This window comes from Nerophis ophidion, linkage group LG29 (assembly GCF_033978795.1).
Source record: "Nerophis ophidion isolate RoL-2023_Sa linkage group LG29, RoL_Noph_v1.0, whole genome shotgun sequence".
Lineage (NCBI taxonomy): Eukaryota > Metazoa > Chordata > Actinopteri > Syngnathiformes > Syngnathidae > Nerophis > Nerophis ophidion.
Genome location: NC_084639.1, coordinates 15,445,998 through 15,462,563, shown reverse-complemented (window position 1 = coordinate 15,462,563; position 16,566 = coordinate 15,445,998). Strand labels below are relative to the sequence as shown.

The window sequence follows — 16,566 nt, the reverse complement described above, 5'->3', positions numbered from 1 at the left end:
GATACTTGTGTTGTTATACCTGACATTTGTGGTGTTATACCTGATACTTGTAATGTTATACCTGATACTTGTGGTGTTATGCTTGATACTTGCGGTGTTATCCAAGATACTTGCGGTATTATACCCGATACTTGCGGTGTTATACCCGATACTTGCGGTGTTATAACTGATACTTGTGATGTTATGCTTGATACTTGCGGTGTTATCAAAGATACATGCGGTATTATACCCGATACTTGCGGTGTTATACCCGATACTTGTGGTGTTATACCCGATACTTGTGTTGTTATACCTGACATTTGTGGTGTTATACCTGATACTTGTAATGTTATACGTGATACTTGGGGTGTTATAACTGATACTTGTGATGTTATGCTCGATACTTGCGGTGTTATATCCGATACTTGTGGTGTTATACCTGATACTTGTTGTGTTGTTACTGACATTTGTGGTGTTATACCTGATACTTGTAGTGTTATACCTGATACTTGTGGTGTTATAACTGATACTTGTGATGTTATACCTGATACTTCTGGTGTTATAACTGATACTTGTGATGTTATGCCTGATACTTGTGATGTTATGTCTGATACTTGCGATTTTATATCCGATACTTGTGGTGTTATACCTGATACTTGTTGTGTTGTTACTGACATTTGTGGTGTTATACCTGATACTTGTAATGTTATACCTGATACTTGTGGTGTTATAACTGATACTTGTGATGTTATGCTTGATACTTGCGGTGTTATACTCGATACTTGCGGTGTTATACCCGATACTTGCGGTGTTATACCCGATACTTGCAGTGTTATACCTGACATTTGTGGTGTTATACCTGATACTTGTAACGTTATACGTGATACTTGGGGTGTTATAACTGATACTTGCGATGTTATACTTGATACTTGACTTTCAGTGTTATAACTGATACTTTTAGTGTTATAACTGATAATTGAAGTGTTATAACTGATAATTGTAGTGTTATAACTGATACTTGTATAGTTATAACTGATAATTGTAGCGTTATAACTGATACTTGTAGTGTTATAACTGATACTTGTAGTGTTATACCTGATACCTATGATATTAGTTTGATCTGGCATTTGTTGTATCTTTTACCTGATACTTGTCGTGGTGCTGGCGGCTGCTGCAGTGTTGGACTTTGGCTTCGTCTTCCTCGGCGTAGATGAGCTGACACAAGTTGCAGAAGTAGCCGACAACCGGTCGCACAAACTCAGTTCCTGCAAAGGACGAGCGATACGTGTGATCAGCACTATCGACTATAACAGTGCGAAGGACATGTTTTCAATAGTTTATACACGACGGCACAACAAGCTTAAACTTTTTATACACGATGGCACAACAAGCTTAAACGTTCGAGAAAGCATGCAGCTCTTCAATACATGTTGAAGAAAGATGAACTTTGACCTCTTACCAACAGGCAGGAGGGGTACAGTGAGGGCACCTGAGGGTCCATCAGCAGTTTTCTGCAAACACAACATGGTCATTGCAGCTCATCGATGGCACAGAGTAACAAGAACAAACCACCTGATCTGACTGTGCTTCGGGAGAGTTCTGAACACGTTGTTTTGGACTCCCGCCCAATGTTCGACTCCTCTGCTCTCCCTTTCGGACCTTTCCCGGCACAGAGTCGTCCTCCAGAGGTGCATTTCTCTTCTCACACGGGCCACCTACTCGACTTTGGTTGTGCTTCGAGGAGTCTGTACCTTCAGGATGTTTGATGTCTTTTGAGGAAACACCGTCTTTCTTCATCTTCTGAGACTTCTCGCCCTCTGACTCACTCACCATACTTTTCGTGGACTCTGATACTATGTCCTGAGTCTTCTCACCCTCTGAACTATCCTCCTTCTGACCAGAAGACTGCTTCTTTTGGCTCTTCCCAGACTCGAATTCTTTATCCAAAGTCTTCCTGTCGTCTGACACTTTGTCCTGAGTCTTCTCACCCTCTAAACTATCCTCCTTCTGACTAGAAGACTTCTTCTTCTGGCTATTCCCAGACTCTAATTCTTTATCTAAAGTCTTCCTGGACTCCGGTACTTTTTCCTGAGTCTTCACGCCCTCTGAACTACCCTCCTTCCGACCAGAAGACTGCTTCTTTTGGCTCTTCCCTGACTCTAATTCTTTATCCAAAGTCTTCCTTGACTCTGATACTTTGTCCTGAGTCTTCTCACCCTCTGAACTATCCTCCTTCTGACCAGAAGACTTCTTCTTCTGGCTATTCCCAGACTCTAATTCTTTATCTAAAGTCTTCCTGGACTCCGGTACTTTTTCCTGAGTCTTCACGCCCTCTGAACTACCCTCCTTCCGACCAGAAGACTGCTTCTTTTGGCTCTTCCCTGACTCTAATTCTTTATCCAAAATCTTCCTGTCGTTTGATACTTTGTCCTGAGTCTTCTCACCCTCTGAACTATCCTCCTTCCTACCAGAAGACTGCTTCTTCTGGCTCTTCCCAGACTCTACGTCTTTATCCAAAGTCTTCTTGGACTTTGATACTTCGTCCTGAATCTTCTCGCCCTCTGTACTATCCTCCTTCCGACCAGAACACTTCTTCTTCTGGCTATTCCCAGACTCTAACTCTTTATCCAAAGTCTTCTTGGACTTTGATACTTCATCCTGAATCTTCTCGTCCTCTGTACTATCCTCCTTCCGACCAGAAGACTGCTTCTTCTGGCTTTTCCCAGACTCTAACTCTTTATCCAAAGTCTTCCTGAACTCTGATACTTTGTCCTGAGTCTTCTCACGCTCTGAACTATCCTCCTTCCTACCAGAAGACTGTTTCTTCTGGCTCTTCCCAGACTCTAAGTCTATATCTAAAGTGTCCTGGGACTCTGGTACTTCCTCCTGAATCTTCTCGCCCTCTGTACTATCCTCCTTCCGACCACAAGACTGCTTTTTATGGCTCTTCCCTGACTCTAAGTCTTTATCCAAAGTCTTCCTGGAATCTGATACTTTTTCCTGAGTCTTCTCACCCTCTGAACTATCCCCTTTACGACCAGAAGACAGCTTCTTCTGGCTCTTCCCAGACTGTAACTCATTATCCAAAGTCTTCCTGGACTCTGATACCTTGTCCTGATTCTTGACAGCCTCTGAACTATCCTCCTTCCGACCAGAAGACAGCTTCTTCTGGCTCTTCCCAGACTCTAACTCATTATCCAAAGTCTTCCTGGACTCTGATACCATGTCCTGAGTCTTGTCACCCTCTGAACTATTCTCCTTCCTACCAGAAGACTGCTTCTTCTGGCACTTCCCAGACTTTGACTCACTTGCCAAAGTTTTTCTGGATTTTGACTCAATCCCCTGACTCTTGCCAGACTTCGATTCAATCTCTGAAGTCTTTTTAGATGCTGATTGTTTCTCTTGTGCCTTTTTGTTTGAATCTTCCCTAACTGGAGTCTTTTGAGAGCTCTTTTTTTTCTCCTGAGATGATACGGTCGACTCCTTTCTTCCGCGTTTGGACTCATCTTTGTGTCCGTGCTGGTTGCGCGGCCTGCTACTCCCAATCAAGGGCTGGAGCTTGTCATCAATCTCCCACCTACGCAAACAGAGAAAGTTAGTGTGGCATCTTTGCGTAAGAGATTTGTGTGCCACATGTGGTCCTGACCCGCTGTCCAGGCGTGGATATTTTCTGGAAAGAAATACACTACATTGCCTCTTGAAGAAAACCCTTATTTTACGGACGGCTCTCAAAGCCTCTCCGTGGCTCGACATCTCCATGAAGCCCTGAAAGACAAATGTCGTCACATGCTTTTTAGAACAAGCAACGTGTGACAATGACGATGTTTGCTAAGGATGGGAACCAAAACTTGGTTCCATAATGAATGGTATCAACAAGGTCAATAAAAAAATAAACATCTACTAACGATTCACGTTGGTTCATTTCTTGGTGTGAAAATTCGATTGCCCCCGCGACCCAAAAAGGGAATAAGCGGTAGGAAATGGATGGATGGATGGATTTTCATAATGTATAGTATTAATTGGTTTTCATGTAAAGAAAACCCTGATTTTCTTTTGCCGTGTCAGTGTGTCACTATCATTTACATGTAGGGAATACCCTCAGTAGCGTCTCGTCAGTAGCAATCCAACGGAAAAACTGCCACTCTTTTCAAACTTTATTGCCAACCTCACCAACACACAAAACTTCTTCATTATGCTCCAATCACGGTCACATTCAGCCAGGTGCATTCACAAATAGCTATGGTACTGAAACAACGTTGCTTAATGGCAACCCAACTGACCTAAACGGTAGTAATCACATTCATAAAAAATAACTGAAATGTGAATCTCACAGACACCCACAATTTAATTTGATACATTTCTAGGGGTTACAATTTGATTTAGAATCGATTCACAATTCAAACCGATTCACGCAATACTTTATTTGGTGTGTAAACTATAACTAAACCTTTTCATTGCAGGTTACAGCAGTGGTGTCCAAACTTGGGGGCTGCAATTGGCGGAAAAAAATTTGGCCGGGGGCTAAAAGCCGACAGAACATAAACTGACTAAACACACACACGGCCTATACTGTACATAAGTGTATATGTGACTCACCCATAGTGTGTCACATTTTTGTGTTGATTTATTTATTTTATTTTGTGGTTTGAATTCGTTTTTAGAGCTGTCATTCCACATTTATCCATATTCACCTTGGTCAGTAGGGGGCAGTAGAGCGTTTCTTCCTAATTGAATGCTATTACCTGCAAACCGGAAGCTTCTTGTCATTCTGATGAGAGCGACTAGTCTGTAAATAACTGAAATGTTCTGTGGTTTTTCCTCCTGTTTAACAGGTTAGTTTTGGTGAATCAACTCACTGAATGATATCCATGTGATCATTATAACTTGAAGTACACGTTCTGATGGTGGAGCCTAACTCTAAAGTGCTTGCAAGGTGTAGTTAGTGTGTGTGAATGAATCCAGTGCAAAGCACAGTAGTCTGGCTGCAATAATAAATAGAAAATGGCGACGTGAGTGTGCACTGTTTGTATAGGAACTTTTGATCGTAATTCAGACTCCCAAATTAAAGCTCCCGTTTTCTTATTGATTTTATAATTTATTTTTGTATAATGTGTGTGTTCTGAAAATGTTTACATGCTGTTTTATTATGTTTGGACATGGTTACATAAGTTAAGCTCTCAGGAATGGTCAATGAACATTTCAAGTACAGTACCTTAAAGCTGCTATTATAAGAAGAAGAATATGAAGAAAAGTAAAGTGCTTAAAAAAATGTTGCTAAAAAGTGCATTAAGTTAAAGGTGAATATTCCTGAGTAAGACAAGAGAGCGAAATAAGGTTTAATTGGGCACTATATTGTATGTTTTAGAGTGATGATGTGGATATGTGAAAATATATGGCAAAGGCATAAAGTATTGTTATGGTATTTATAACTCCAGTGAGGGTTTAATGACGTTTTATTGAGTGTTTTGATGAAAATGGAGGTGAAGATAAAGTTAAAGACATTGACATGATAATACGAAGTGAAAAAACATATGGGAAATGAAGTGATTTGTGGATTTGTAATTTCTATTAATACATTCTGATGAGAGCGACCAGTCTTTAAACAACTGAAATGTTCTGTTTATAATGTCCTGTTTAACAGGACATTATTATCTGACTGCTTGTCCTGGCTACTTGGGACCTGCAACAGATATTTGGGGGCTCGTCCGGGATGGGCAACGCCATTGATGGTTTCTGATCCAGTGATATATATGAACCCGAAGGCCAGAGTGACTGCATGTTACTGAAGTGAGGTGGTGTGTCTGCGGTGCGGCTACAGAGCAGAGGTTCTGTCAAAAGTGCGGCTACAGAGAAGAGGTGGCGCAACTGCAGGACAACTACAGTAGAGAGGTGACGTGCGACCATAGAGCCAAAGAAACTACAGAGACTGCAGTACGACTACAGAGACTGCAGTGCAACTACAGTGACCGCATTGCAACGACACTGACGAAGTGAAGTGTGAAGTGAATTATATTTATATAGCGCTTTTCTCTAGTGACTCAAAGCGCTTTACATAGTGAAACCCAATATCTAAGTTACATTTAAACCAGTGTGGGTGGCACTGGGAGCAGGTGGGTAAAGTGTCTTGCCCAAGGACACAACGGCAGTGACTAGGATGGCGGAAGCGGGAATTGAACCTGCAACCCTCAAGTTGCTGGCACGGCCGCTCTACCAACCGAGCTATAACGGACCCCAATAAAGTGAAGTTGTTGCAGAGCGACGACAGAAGCAAAGTGTCATCACTGCAGCTAAGGTCATGTCTGAAGGACACAAACAACTCTTATGGAGCATCAAAAAGCAACTGTACCATCTCTCAGGCACAGAAACCTATGAGGTTGCGATGTCCATCGGAATTGATCATCCAGACACGGGCTGAGCTCAACCGATGAAGAAAGCTGCATCGACCATATCCTTTCCTTTATGGAATCTGATGATCTGTTAAATTCTAATGATGAGGGTATTGGTCGTTTGATAATATTGAATGATGTAATATTGAAGGTTATCAAAAAATGGGATTGTTTTGAATTGCCCGTTTTTGTTTGAAATGATGAGCCATCTTGTTCAAATGCACCACCCACACACTCGGGTGATTCTACATATCCACACACTAACCCCGGTACACACACCAGATATGAAGCAACTACAAGCCATGTATGAAAAACCCGGCAGGAAGTTACAGGAATGTGTGACTCCCACCACATCTTCGGGCCTGACAATCCAATCCAATCCAATCCACTTTATTTATATAGCACATTTAAACAACAATAACGTTTCCAAAGTGCTGCACAGCCATGTTAAAAACAATTGTAAAAAATAAATAAATAAAAAAATAAAATAAAATAAAAAAAGTATATATATATATATATATTATGCTCCACCAATGACTGAATAAAAACAAAAAATAAATAAATATAAAACCAATAAAAACAATATAAAAACAAATATGATTAAAAACTATTTTAAAGGGTAAAATCAATTAAAACAGTAAAATAGAAATCAAAGTGTATAAAAAACACAGAGGACAACAGAGAACAGAGGACCACACAACTCACGTAGTGTTAAAAGCCAAAGAATAAAAGTGGGTCTTAAGACGAGACTTAAAACACTCCACTGTGGAAGCAGTTTGAACATGGAGCGGCAGAGTGTTCCAGAGCTTAGGGCCGACCACAGAGAAGGCCCCGTCTCCCCTGGTCTTAAGTCTGGTCTTGGGCACCACGAGCTGGAACTGGCTCTCGGACCTCAGAGCGCGCGCAGGAATGTAAATTTGGATAAGGTCCGAGATATATTGAGGTGCCACTCCATGTAAAGATTTAAAAACAAACAGCAATGTTTTAAAATCAATTCTAAAATGAACAGGGAGCCAGTGCAAACTCTGAAGAATTGGGGTTATATGCTGGCTTTTTCCTGGCCCCTGTTAAAAGTCGTGCTGCCGCGTTCTGGACTAACTGCAACCGGGAGAGAGCTTTTTGGCTAATGCCAGCATAAAGTGCATTGCAGTAGTCCAGGCGACTTGAAATAAAAGCATGCACGACTTGTTCAAAAAGGATAAAAGATAAAAACGGTTTAACCTTTACTAAAAGACGAAGGTGATAAAAACACGATTTTAAAACGCCATTGACTTGTTTGTCTAGTTTAAAATCGCTGTCTATAGTGACAACCACAACTGACCCACACCTGAACAACCACGAAGCAAATGACCCCCTAATGACTCAAAGAACCCCACCACATGGTGGCAGCCAGCCAGGTCACCATAGTGATATCGAACCCACACCACGCCAAACCCCAGAGAGGTTGGTCTCCCTACAAGATTTGGCTTGGGACCACACGGCCACTCTACCAACCGGCATAGCTCGGTTGGTAGAGTGGCCGTGCCAGCAACTTGAGGGTTGCAGGTTCGATTCCTGCTTCCACCATCCTAGTCACTGCCGTTGTGTCCTTGGGCAAGGCACTTTACCCACCTGCTCCCAGTGCCACCCACACTGGTTTAAATGTAACTTAGATATTGGGTTTCACTATGTAAAGCGCTTTGAGTCAGTAGAGAAAAGCGCTATATAAATATAATTCACTTCACTTATCTACAGGGAAAAGAGTTCAGGATAAATGGAGGCCAAATAAGTGACACTACATCTAATCTCAGCTACAACAGCTTATGCAACAAATAGATGAAAGCCTCAGAGAGAAACACACTGAGGGTGAGGTCATTAGAGGGGGGCTCCGTGCAATCAACTTCAGAGATATGTTGACAAACAAAGACGACCTGACTGTCACAGAATTCAAAAGTATCCTCCAGTCACACCTAGGTGTAAAGGGATGTTCAGACCACTTTCAGGACTTGATGTGTGCCAAGCAACATGAAAATGAGACACCACAACAATTCTTATATAGAATGATTGGCCTCAAACAAAAGATTATGTTCACTACTAATCAGACAAGCTGAGTATGATGCCTCCACAATACAGGGCATATTATTGAACACAGGGAATAGGAGAGAAGTGTGGTGATGTCAAGCCTCTCCTTGCTGACCCAACAGTATCTGATGAAGCTTTGCTGCGACAAGTGAAAAAGACCACGACAGAGGAAAGTGAGAGAAAGCGCAGATTTGGTCGCAGCTCTGCCCGTACAGTTAGTCAGGCCCATAGCACCCAGTTGACTTCACGCTGACACCAAGGAAGTCGAGTCGACAACCGGCAGTGGTCCTGACAGACCTTGACTATGCGGATGACATCAGTCTGCTCTCCGACAACGTGGAACAAGCACAAGAACTACTACACAGGGTAGAGCTAGAGTGCGCCAAGGTTGGCCTTAGGCTAAATGCCAAGAAAACTGAGGTCATGACCTACAACGTTCCACCAGAACATCAACCTCCGATAACAGCAGGAGGCACTGTGCTGAAAGAAGTTGAGGACTTCAAATACAGAGGGGCATGAGTCAACTCAACTGAGCAAGATCTAAAAGTGAGGAAGGCACTTGCATGGAGGGCCCTGAACGACATGACCAGTGTATGGAACTCCAACCTCCCCCGCCAATTCAAACTCTTCTTCTTCTTCGTGACAGTTGAGTCCATTCTCCTCTATGGCAGCGAATGCTGGACCCTGAAGCCAACCCTGGAGAAGTCTCTGGATGGATGCTACACCAGGATGCTGCGTGCAGTGCTTAACATCAACAAGACTGCGCACATAACCAACAGAATCCTTTACAAGGGAATACCAATGGTGAGCGAAACGATTGTTGTAAGGAGAATAAGACTAGCAGGACACTGCCAAAGGCATCAGGAGCTGCCAGCCTGCAAATCAGTGCTGTGGGAACCAACACATGGGCATCGGTCAAGAGGACGTCCCACACTAATATACGTGGACATACTCAAGACGGATGCAGGAGCTCAGAGTACCAAGGAACTGGCCAAATGTATGGAGAATCGGGATGACTGGTAACAACGATGGAAGGCCCATCGGAGGGCGACCTAAAGAGAGAAAATATTCAATGACTTAATTTCTCGGTTTGTTTTTTTAATCTAAATTGCACCATGACCAAGGCAAAGAGTTTGAGAACTCCCTGTTTAAGACCCCTCAGCAACTGTCTGGGGTGGGATACTCCAGGACAACCAAATACCATCCACAGGGAAACCCTGCTAAGAGATTCAATCGGACTTTTCTACAGATATTGAGAATATACACACACATACACACATAAACACATACATATATACATATATATATATATATATATATATATATATATATATATATATATATATATGTATGTATATATATATACATGTATATATATATACATATATATATATATATATATATATATATATATATATATATATGTATATATATACATGTATATATATATATATGTATGTATATATATATACATGTATATATATACATATATATATATATATATATATATATATATATATATATATTGCATGTTCTCCCCGTGAATGCGTGGGTTCCCTCCGGGTACTCCGGCTTCCTCCCACCTCCAAAGACATGCACCTGGGGATAGGTTGATTGGCAACACTAAATTGGCCCTAGTGTGTGAATGTGAGTGTGAATGTTGTCTGTCTATCTGTTTTGGCCCTGCGATGAGGTTGCGACTTGTCCAGGGTGTACCCCACCTTCCGCCCGATTGTAGCTGAGATAGGCGCCAGCGCCCCCCGCGACCCCGAAGGGGTACAAGCGGTAGAAAATGGATGGATATATATATATACCTAAATACATATTATATTTATACAATTGGATATTAAGAGTGTGTGAAAGTTCAACTCCTACCTTGTATTACACTTTTTTGCATTTATCCCATAAAGCATTGCAAGGGATTTATCCATCCATCCATTTTCTACCGCTTATTCCCTTTGGGGTCGTGGGGGGCGCTGGTGCCTATCTCAGCTACAATCTGGCGGAAGGGGGTGTACACCCTGGACAAATCGCTACCTCATCGCAGGGCCAACACAGATAGACAGACAACATTCACACTCACATTCACACACTAGGGCCAATTTAGTGTTGCCAATCAACCTATCACCAGGTGCATGTTTTTGGAGGTGGGAGGAAGCCGGAGGACCCGGAGGGAACCCACGCAGTTACGGGAAGAACATGCAAACTCCACACAGAAAGATCCCGAGCCCGGGATTGAACCCAGGACTACTCAGGACCTTCGTATTGTGAGGCAGACGCACTAACCCCTCTTCCACTGTGCTCCCCGCTAAAGGGGATTTACATGGGTGTAATTTTGAATTATTTGTTGTGCTTGGACGTTTTTAATAATATCCACAAAATTCAGTGAGCAGGTTGTTATGTGTGACTATGTGTGTTGACGTGTGTTTATTTGTGCCATGAAAGGGAAGGTTGTTTGGACTGGGTGATAAACAGTATGAAAATGCTGTACTGTGTTCACTTCAACGTGCAATTCATGGTCATTAACCTGAATTAATCACATTTTCCTCAGGGTCATTGCAGCAGATATACTGTCAGATATGTAAAATTAAGTTAGAGGCACGCCGCTTGCCAGATTCCGTATTAAACTTGCGACATCTCGCGGGCCAAAATGAAACCGTCGACAGGCCGCAATTCGCCAGCAGTTTGGACAGCCCTAGGTTACAGGTTACAAAAGATTCTCTTGACGGCTGACGTATACAGCATTTGCAGTGAGTAAGAAAGAAGATGGCGCAAAAAACATTTTTAAAAATCGCTTCTTGAACATTTTCAAGCAAAGCAGAGTGTCGGATGTGCTCTTGCCTCACTCACTAAAGGGGAACATTACTACAATTTAAAAAGGGTTACAAACAATAAAAATCAGTTCCCAGTGGCTTGTTGTATTTTTTGAAGTTTTTTTCAAAATTTTACTGGTCCCGGAATATCCCTAAATAAAGCTTTAAAGTGCCTTATTTTCGCTATCTTCGAAACCACTATCCATTTTCCTGTGACGTCATACAGTGCTGCCAATGTAAACAAACAGCAAGATATAGCGACATTAGCTCGGATTCAGACTTGGATTTCAGCGGCTTAAGCGATTCAACAGATTACGCATGTATTTAAACAGATGGTTGGAGTATGAAAGTATTGAAGCAAAAACTGAAGCTATTGAGCGAATAGCTATTGACGCTATTCATAGCCATAGCACGGCCGAATAGCTGCGTTAGCATCGCCGGTAAAATGTGGGGACCAAACGATCAGGACTTTCGCATTTTGTGATAATGGAGCAACCTAAATCCATCGATTGGTAAGTGTTTTTTTCGAATTAAATGTGGGTGGAAAGAAACGTAATTTAGTTGCAAATGCATCTACAGGTTATCCATACATCTCTGTGCCATGTCTGCTTCAGCACCGCCGGTAAATAGCATGTTAGCATCGATTAGCTGGCAGTCACGCCGCAACCAAATATGTCTGATTAGCACAAAAGTCAACAACAAAACTCACCTTTGTGATTTTGTTGACTTTATCGTTGCAAATGCATCTGCAGGTTATCCACACATCTCTGTGCCATGTCTATCACCGCCGGTCAAATGTGAAGACACTCTGGCACATTCAATGGGGGTCTGGCGGCAGACACTTCCGCATCTTCGGTGCAACTTGAATCCCTCCCTGTTAGTGTTGTTACACCCTCCGACAACACACCGACGAGGCATGCTGTCTCCAAGGTTAAAAAAAATAGTCAAAAAAACAGAAAATAACAGAGCTGAGACCCGGTGTTTGCAATGTGTTGAAAATGAAAATGGCGGCTGTATTACCTCGGTGACGTCACGTTCTGACGTCATCGCCACCAGAGCAATAAACAGAAAGGCGTTTAATTCGTCAAAATTCACCCATTTAGAGTTCGGAAATCAGTTAAAAAAATATATGGTCTTTTTTCTGCACCATCAAGGTATATATTGATGCTTACATAGGTCTGGTGATAATGTTCCCCTCTAAGGATGAGTGTCGAGTTTGGTACTTTTATAGGCAACGACTGAATCCGTCGGTACTACTACTATCAATTCACGTAAAATCAAACTGGGCCATATTTTGTGCCTTTTTGGTGCCTATGATGCACAGGACGTCACGTCTGGTTGCAGACTGAAGAGCGGCTCAAATAAACAATCAGTCAAGCAGCACTCAGGGCGGACTCAGCCAAACTCCTTCTAAGTTTTGCTGTAATTTTTCAACACCAACAAAGCAAGTATGCTGGGTAAAAAACGCTCTGACGTAAAATAAGGCTCCACGCTTCCAAAATGCGCTAGCCAGGGCTGGGCGATATTTTAGGTTTGTAAGATATATCGATATATTTTTAAACAAGATAAGAATTAAGAAAATATCGTAATATCAATATAGTTTATTTCACATTAAAATGACTAAACGCCGCTTATTTGTTGGGTTCTTTGTTCTCCCTTATGGGCTACTAAACCCTTCCCCTTCCTCCTTCCGAGACATGCTTGCACGTATAAGAACATCCATGATTGGTTGGATGTTTACTATAATGAGTCACGATTGGTTGAGATTAGGGCAAAACATTAGGGACAGGCCAATCAGAGGCAGGTCATACAACAGACATCCCAAATGACAACGAGAGAGTCATAGAAGAGAAGAGGGAACATTGAAGCGGGGGATTTATACAGTTGTGGTCAAAAGTTGACATACAATTGTAAAGAACATAATGTCATGGCTGTCTTGAGTTTCCAATTATTTCTACAACTCTTGTTTTTTTGTGATAGAGTGATTGTAGCACATACTTGTTGGTCACTAAAACATTCATGAAGTTTGGTTCTTATCTGAATTTATTATGGGTCTACTGAAAATGTGACCAAATCTGCTGGTTCATAAGTATACATACAGCAATGTTTAATATTTGGTTACATGTCCTTTGGCAAGTGTCACTGCAATAAGGCGCTTTTGGTAACCATCCACAAGCTTCTGGCAAGCTTATGGTTGATATTTTGACCACTCCTCTTGACAAAATTGGTTGAGTTCAGCTAAATTTGTTAGTTTTCTGACATGGACTAGATTCTTCAGCATTGTCCACACGTTTAAGTCAGGACTTTAAGAAGGCCATTCTAAAACCTTAATTCTAGCCGGATTTAGCCATTCCTTTACAACTTTTGACGTGTGTTTGGGGTCATTGTCCTGTTGGAACACCTAACTGCGCACGAGACCCAACCTCCGGGCTGACGATTTTAGGTTGTCCTGAAGAATTTGGAGGTAATCCCCCTTTTTCATTGTTCCATTTACTCTATGTAAAGCACCAGCAAAACAGGCCCATAGCATAATAATACCACCACCATGCTTTACAGTAGGATTGGTGTTCCAGGGTTTAAAGGCCTCACTTTTCTCCTCCAAACATATTGCTGGGTATTGCGGCCAAACAGCTCAATTTTTGTTTACATACATAGAGGTTAATTAAAAATATATTGAGATATACTTTTTCGTCCGTATCACCCAGCCCTAGCGCTAGCTTGATGCTAATTTACACTGGATTTGCCATAGCCAGTTTAAAGAACTACTGAAATGAGATTTTCTTATTTAAACGGGGATAGCAGGTCCATTCTATGTGTCATACTTGATCATTTCGCGATATTTCCATATTTTTGCTGAAAGGATTTAGTAGAGAACATCGACGATAAAGTCCAATCAATCAATCAATGTTTACTTATATAGCCCTAAATCACTATTGTCTCAAAGGGCTGCACAAACCACAACACAAACCAAACCACTACGACATCCTCGGTAGGCCCACATAAGGGCAAGGAAAACTCAAGTTCACAACTTTTGGTCGCTAATAAAAAAGCGTTGCCTGTACCGGAAGTAGCAGACGATGTGCACGTGACGTCACGGGTTGTGGAGCTCCTCACATCTTCACATTGTTTATAATCATGGCCACCCAGCAGCGAGAGCGATTCGGATCGAGAAAGCAACAATTTCCCCATTAATTTGAGTGAGGGTGAAAGATTTGTGGATGAGGAAAGTTAGAGTGAAGGACTAGAATGGAAAAAAAAGGCGAGGGCAGTGGGAGCGATTCAGACGTTATTAGACACATTTACTAGTATAATTCTGGAAAATCCCTTATCTGCTTATTGTGTTACTATTGTTTTAGTGAGATTATATGGTACCTGAAAGTCAGAGGGGTGTGGCCACGGGTGTGGTGACCGCCAGTGTCTCTGAGGGAAGCCACGTTTCTCGACAAGGCGAAGCGATGGCAGTCGTTTGGGCCAGGCCGAGTTTTTTTTCCCCCTCCTTCGCGGTGGAAGCATCCCACGTTCGGGGGAGGCCGGTCGGAGGAGGCAAGAGAGTCCACAGCTGCCTCTTTGACAGTTGCACGAGGAATGACGCAAGCTATCCGCTCATGTCTACGGTAAGAGCCGACTTATTACCACAATTTTATCACCGAAACCTGCCGTTTGACATGTAGTAGGGAACCAGGTTCGCTTGACCGCTCTGTTCCATATTAAAGCTTCACCGTCATCTTTAGGGAATGTAAACAAAGAAACACCGGCTGTGTTTGTGTTACTAAAGGCAGCTGCAATACACCGCTTTCCACCAACAGCTTTCTTCTTTGTAGTCTCCATTATTAATTGAACAAATTGCAAAAGATTCAGCAACACAGATGTCCAGAACACTGTGTAATTATGCGATTAAAGCAGACGACTTTTAGCTGTGATCGGTGCCGGAAGACGTCACGCGCACGCGTCATCATACGCGTCATCATACGAGTCATCATTCCACGACGTTTTCAACAGGATACTTTGCGGGAAAAATAAAACTGCAATTTAGTAAACTAAAAAGGCCGTATTGGCATGTGTTGCAATGTTAATATTTCATCATTGATATATAAACTATCAGACTGCGTGGTCGGTAGTAGTGGGTTTCAGTATGCCTTTAAAATTGGCCTTAGCGATTTTACATGGCGAGTACTCTGCCTTTCACTCAAGTGCAGCTGGGATAGGCTCCAACCCCCGCTATCCCGAGAGGGACAAGCAGTAGAAAATGGATGGATGGGATGGGACGGGTAGTACCAAAAAAATTCAGTCAATACCCAGAATTTGGTAGCCATCCCTAGGTAGATTCCAAGTAACACTACCTAGCTTTTATTTTGAATCTGACCTTACACTAAACAGGAAGTCACTTTGTTCAGATTTTGTCAATGCACAGGAGTTATGTTGTGGTTTCAATAATGACATTTCTAAATTCTACAAGACATATGGACAGGAATTGTCGAGTTGATTGAGTTTGTCGACATAAACAGGAATGACTTAAATGGGCTGCAATGTAAAAACATTTGTTTTTCATACCCTGTGTAGACGATTCACAATGAAGCAGCGCACTGGCTTCCCGTGTCTTTTAAACAGACTGATGAAGTCTTTGGCTTTGCAATAGTTACTCGGCAGATGCAGAATGGAGACCACTCGAGACTTCTGCTGATGGAAAACAACAAGCCCGTGAGCAACTTACCTCAACAAAACGATAAACAGGTGGTAGAGGCTGAGTACCTGCACGTTCTCATCTTCTTCCCCTGCGGTTCAATAATAAAATTTGTGAATGACTGTTTTTGAACACAACACCAAATAGGTCGCAAGAAGCGTCCATACCGTTGTCGCTGCTCTGCACCTCTCCTACTTCATCCAGAGTGATGCAGTCATCCAAGTCCACTGGGAAGTCTGCTGCCCCCTGCAGGAACACACACACACGTACTAAAAAGTCAATATGTGTGCCACCAGCAACCATTTACGTCACTCTAAAATAAAAAATACCAAAATGGTAAATCATAATTACAAGATTAAAAAAGTCGAAATAATGAGATAAAAAGCCCAAATTTTTAGATCAAAAGTCCTAAGAAAAAAATCAAAATTATGACATTAACAAATCAGAATTACGGGATAAAAAGTCATTATTATGAGATAAAAAGCAGGAATTCTGACAAAAGTCATCATCAGATAAAAAGTCAAAAATATAAGATGAAAAGTCGAAATTATGAGATAGTTATAATTATGACGTAAAAAAACAAACGGATTATGAGATTAAAAAGTTTCAATTATTAGATAAAAAGTCCAAATTATGAGACGAATCA

General features: G+C 41.8%; 1 protein-coding gene across 3 annotated transcripts in view; it reads right to left on the bottom strand.

Annotated features, from left to right (window-relative positions):
- The window catches only part of LOC133546112 (zinc finger protein 638-like), a 51,444-nt gene that overhangs the window by 7,107 nt on the left and 27,771 nt on the right, over positions 1-16,566 (bottom strand). For 2 of the 3 annotated variants that reach the window (XM_061891956.1, XM_061891958.1), the window contains 7 exons: positions 16,088-16,166; positions 15,989-16,011; positions 15,791-15,916; positions 3,626-3,744; positions 1,552-3,556; positions 1,439-1,490; positions 1,123-1,244 (listed from right to left, as the gene is read on the bottom strand). In XM_061891956.1, the coding sequence (XP_061747940.1) occupies positions 1,123-1,244; positions 1,439-1,490; positions 1,552-3,556; positions 3,626-3,744; positions 15,791-15,916; positions 15,989-16,011; positions 16,088-16,166 (2,526 nt within the window). The remainder of the gene's footprint in view (positions 1-1,122; positions 1,245-1,438; positions 1,491-1,551; positions 3,557-3,625; positions 3,745-15,790; positions 15,917-15,988; positions 16,012-16,087; positions 16,167-16,566) is intronic. The other variant, XM_061891957.1, reaches the window with a different exon arrangement.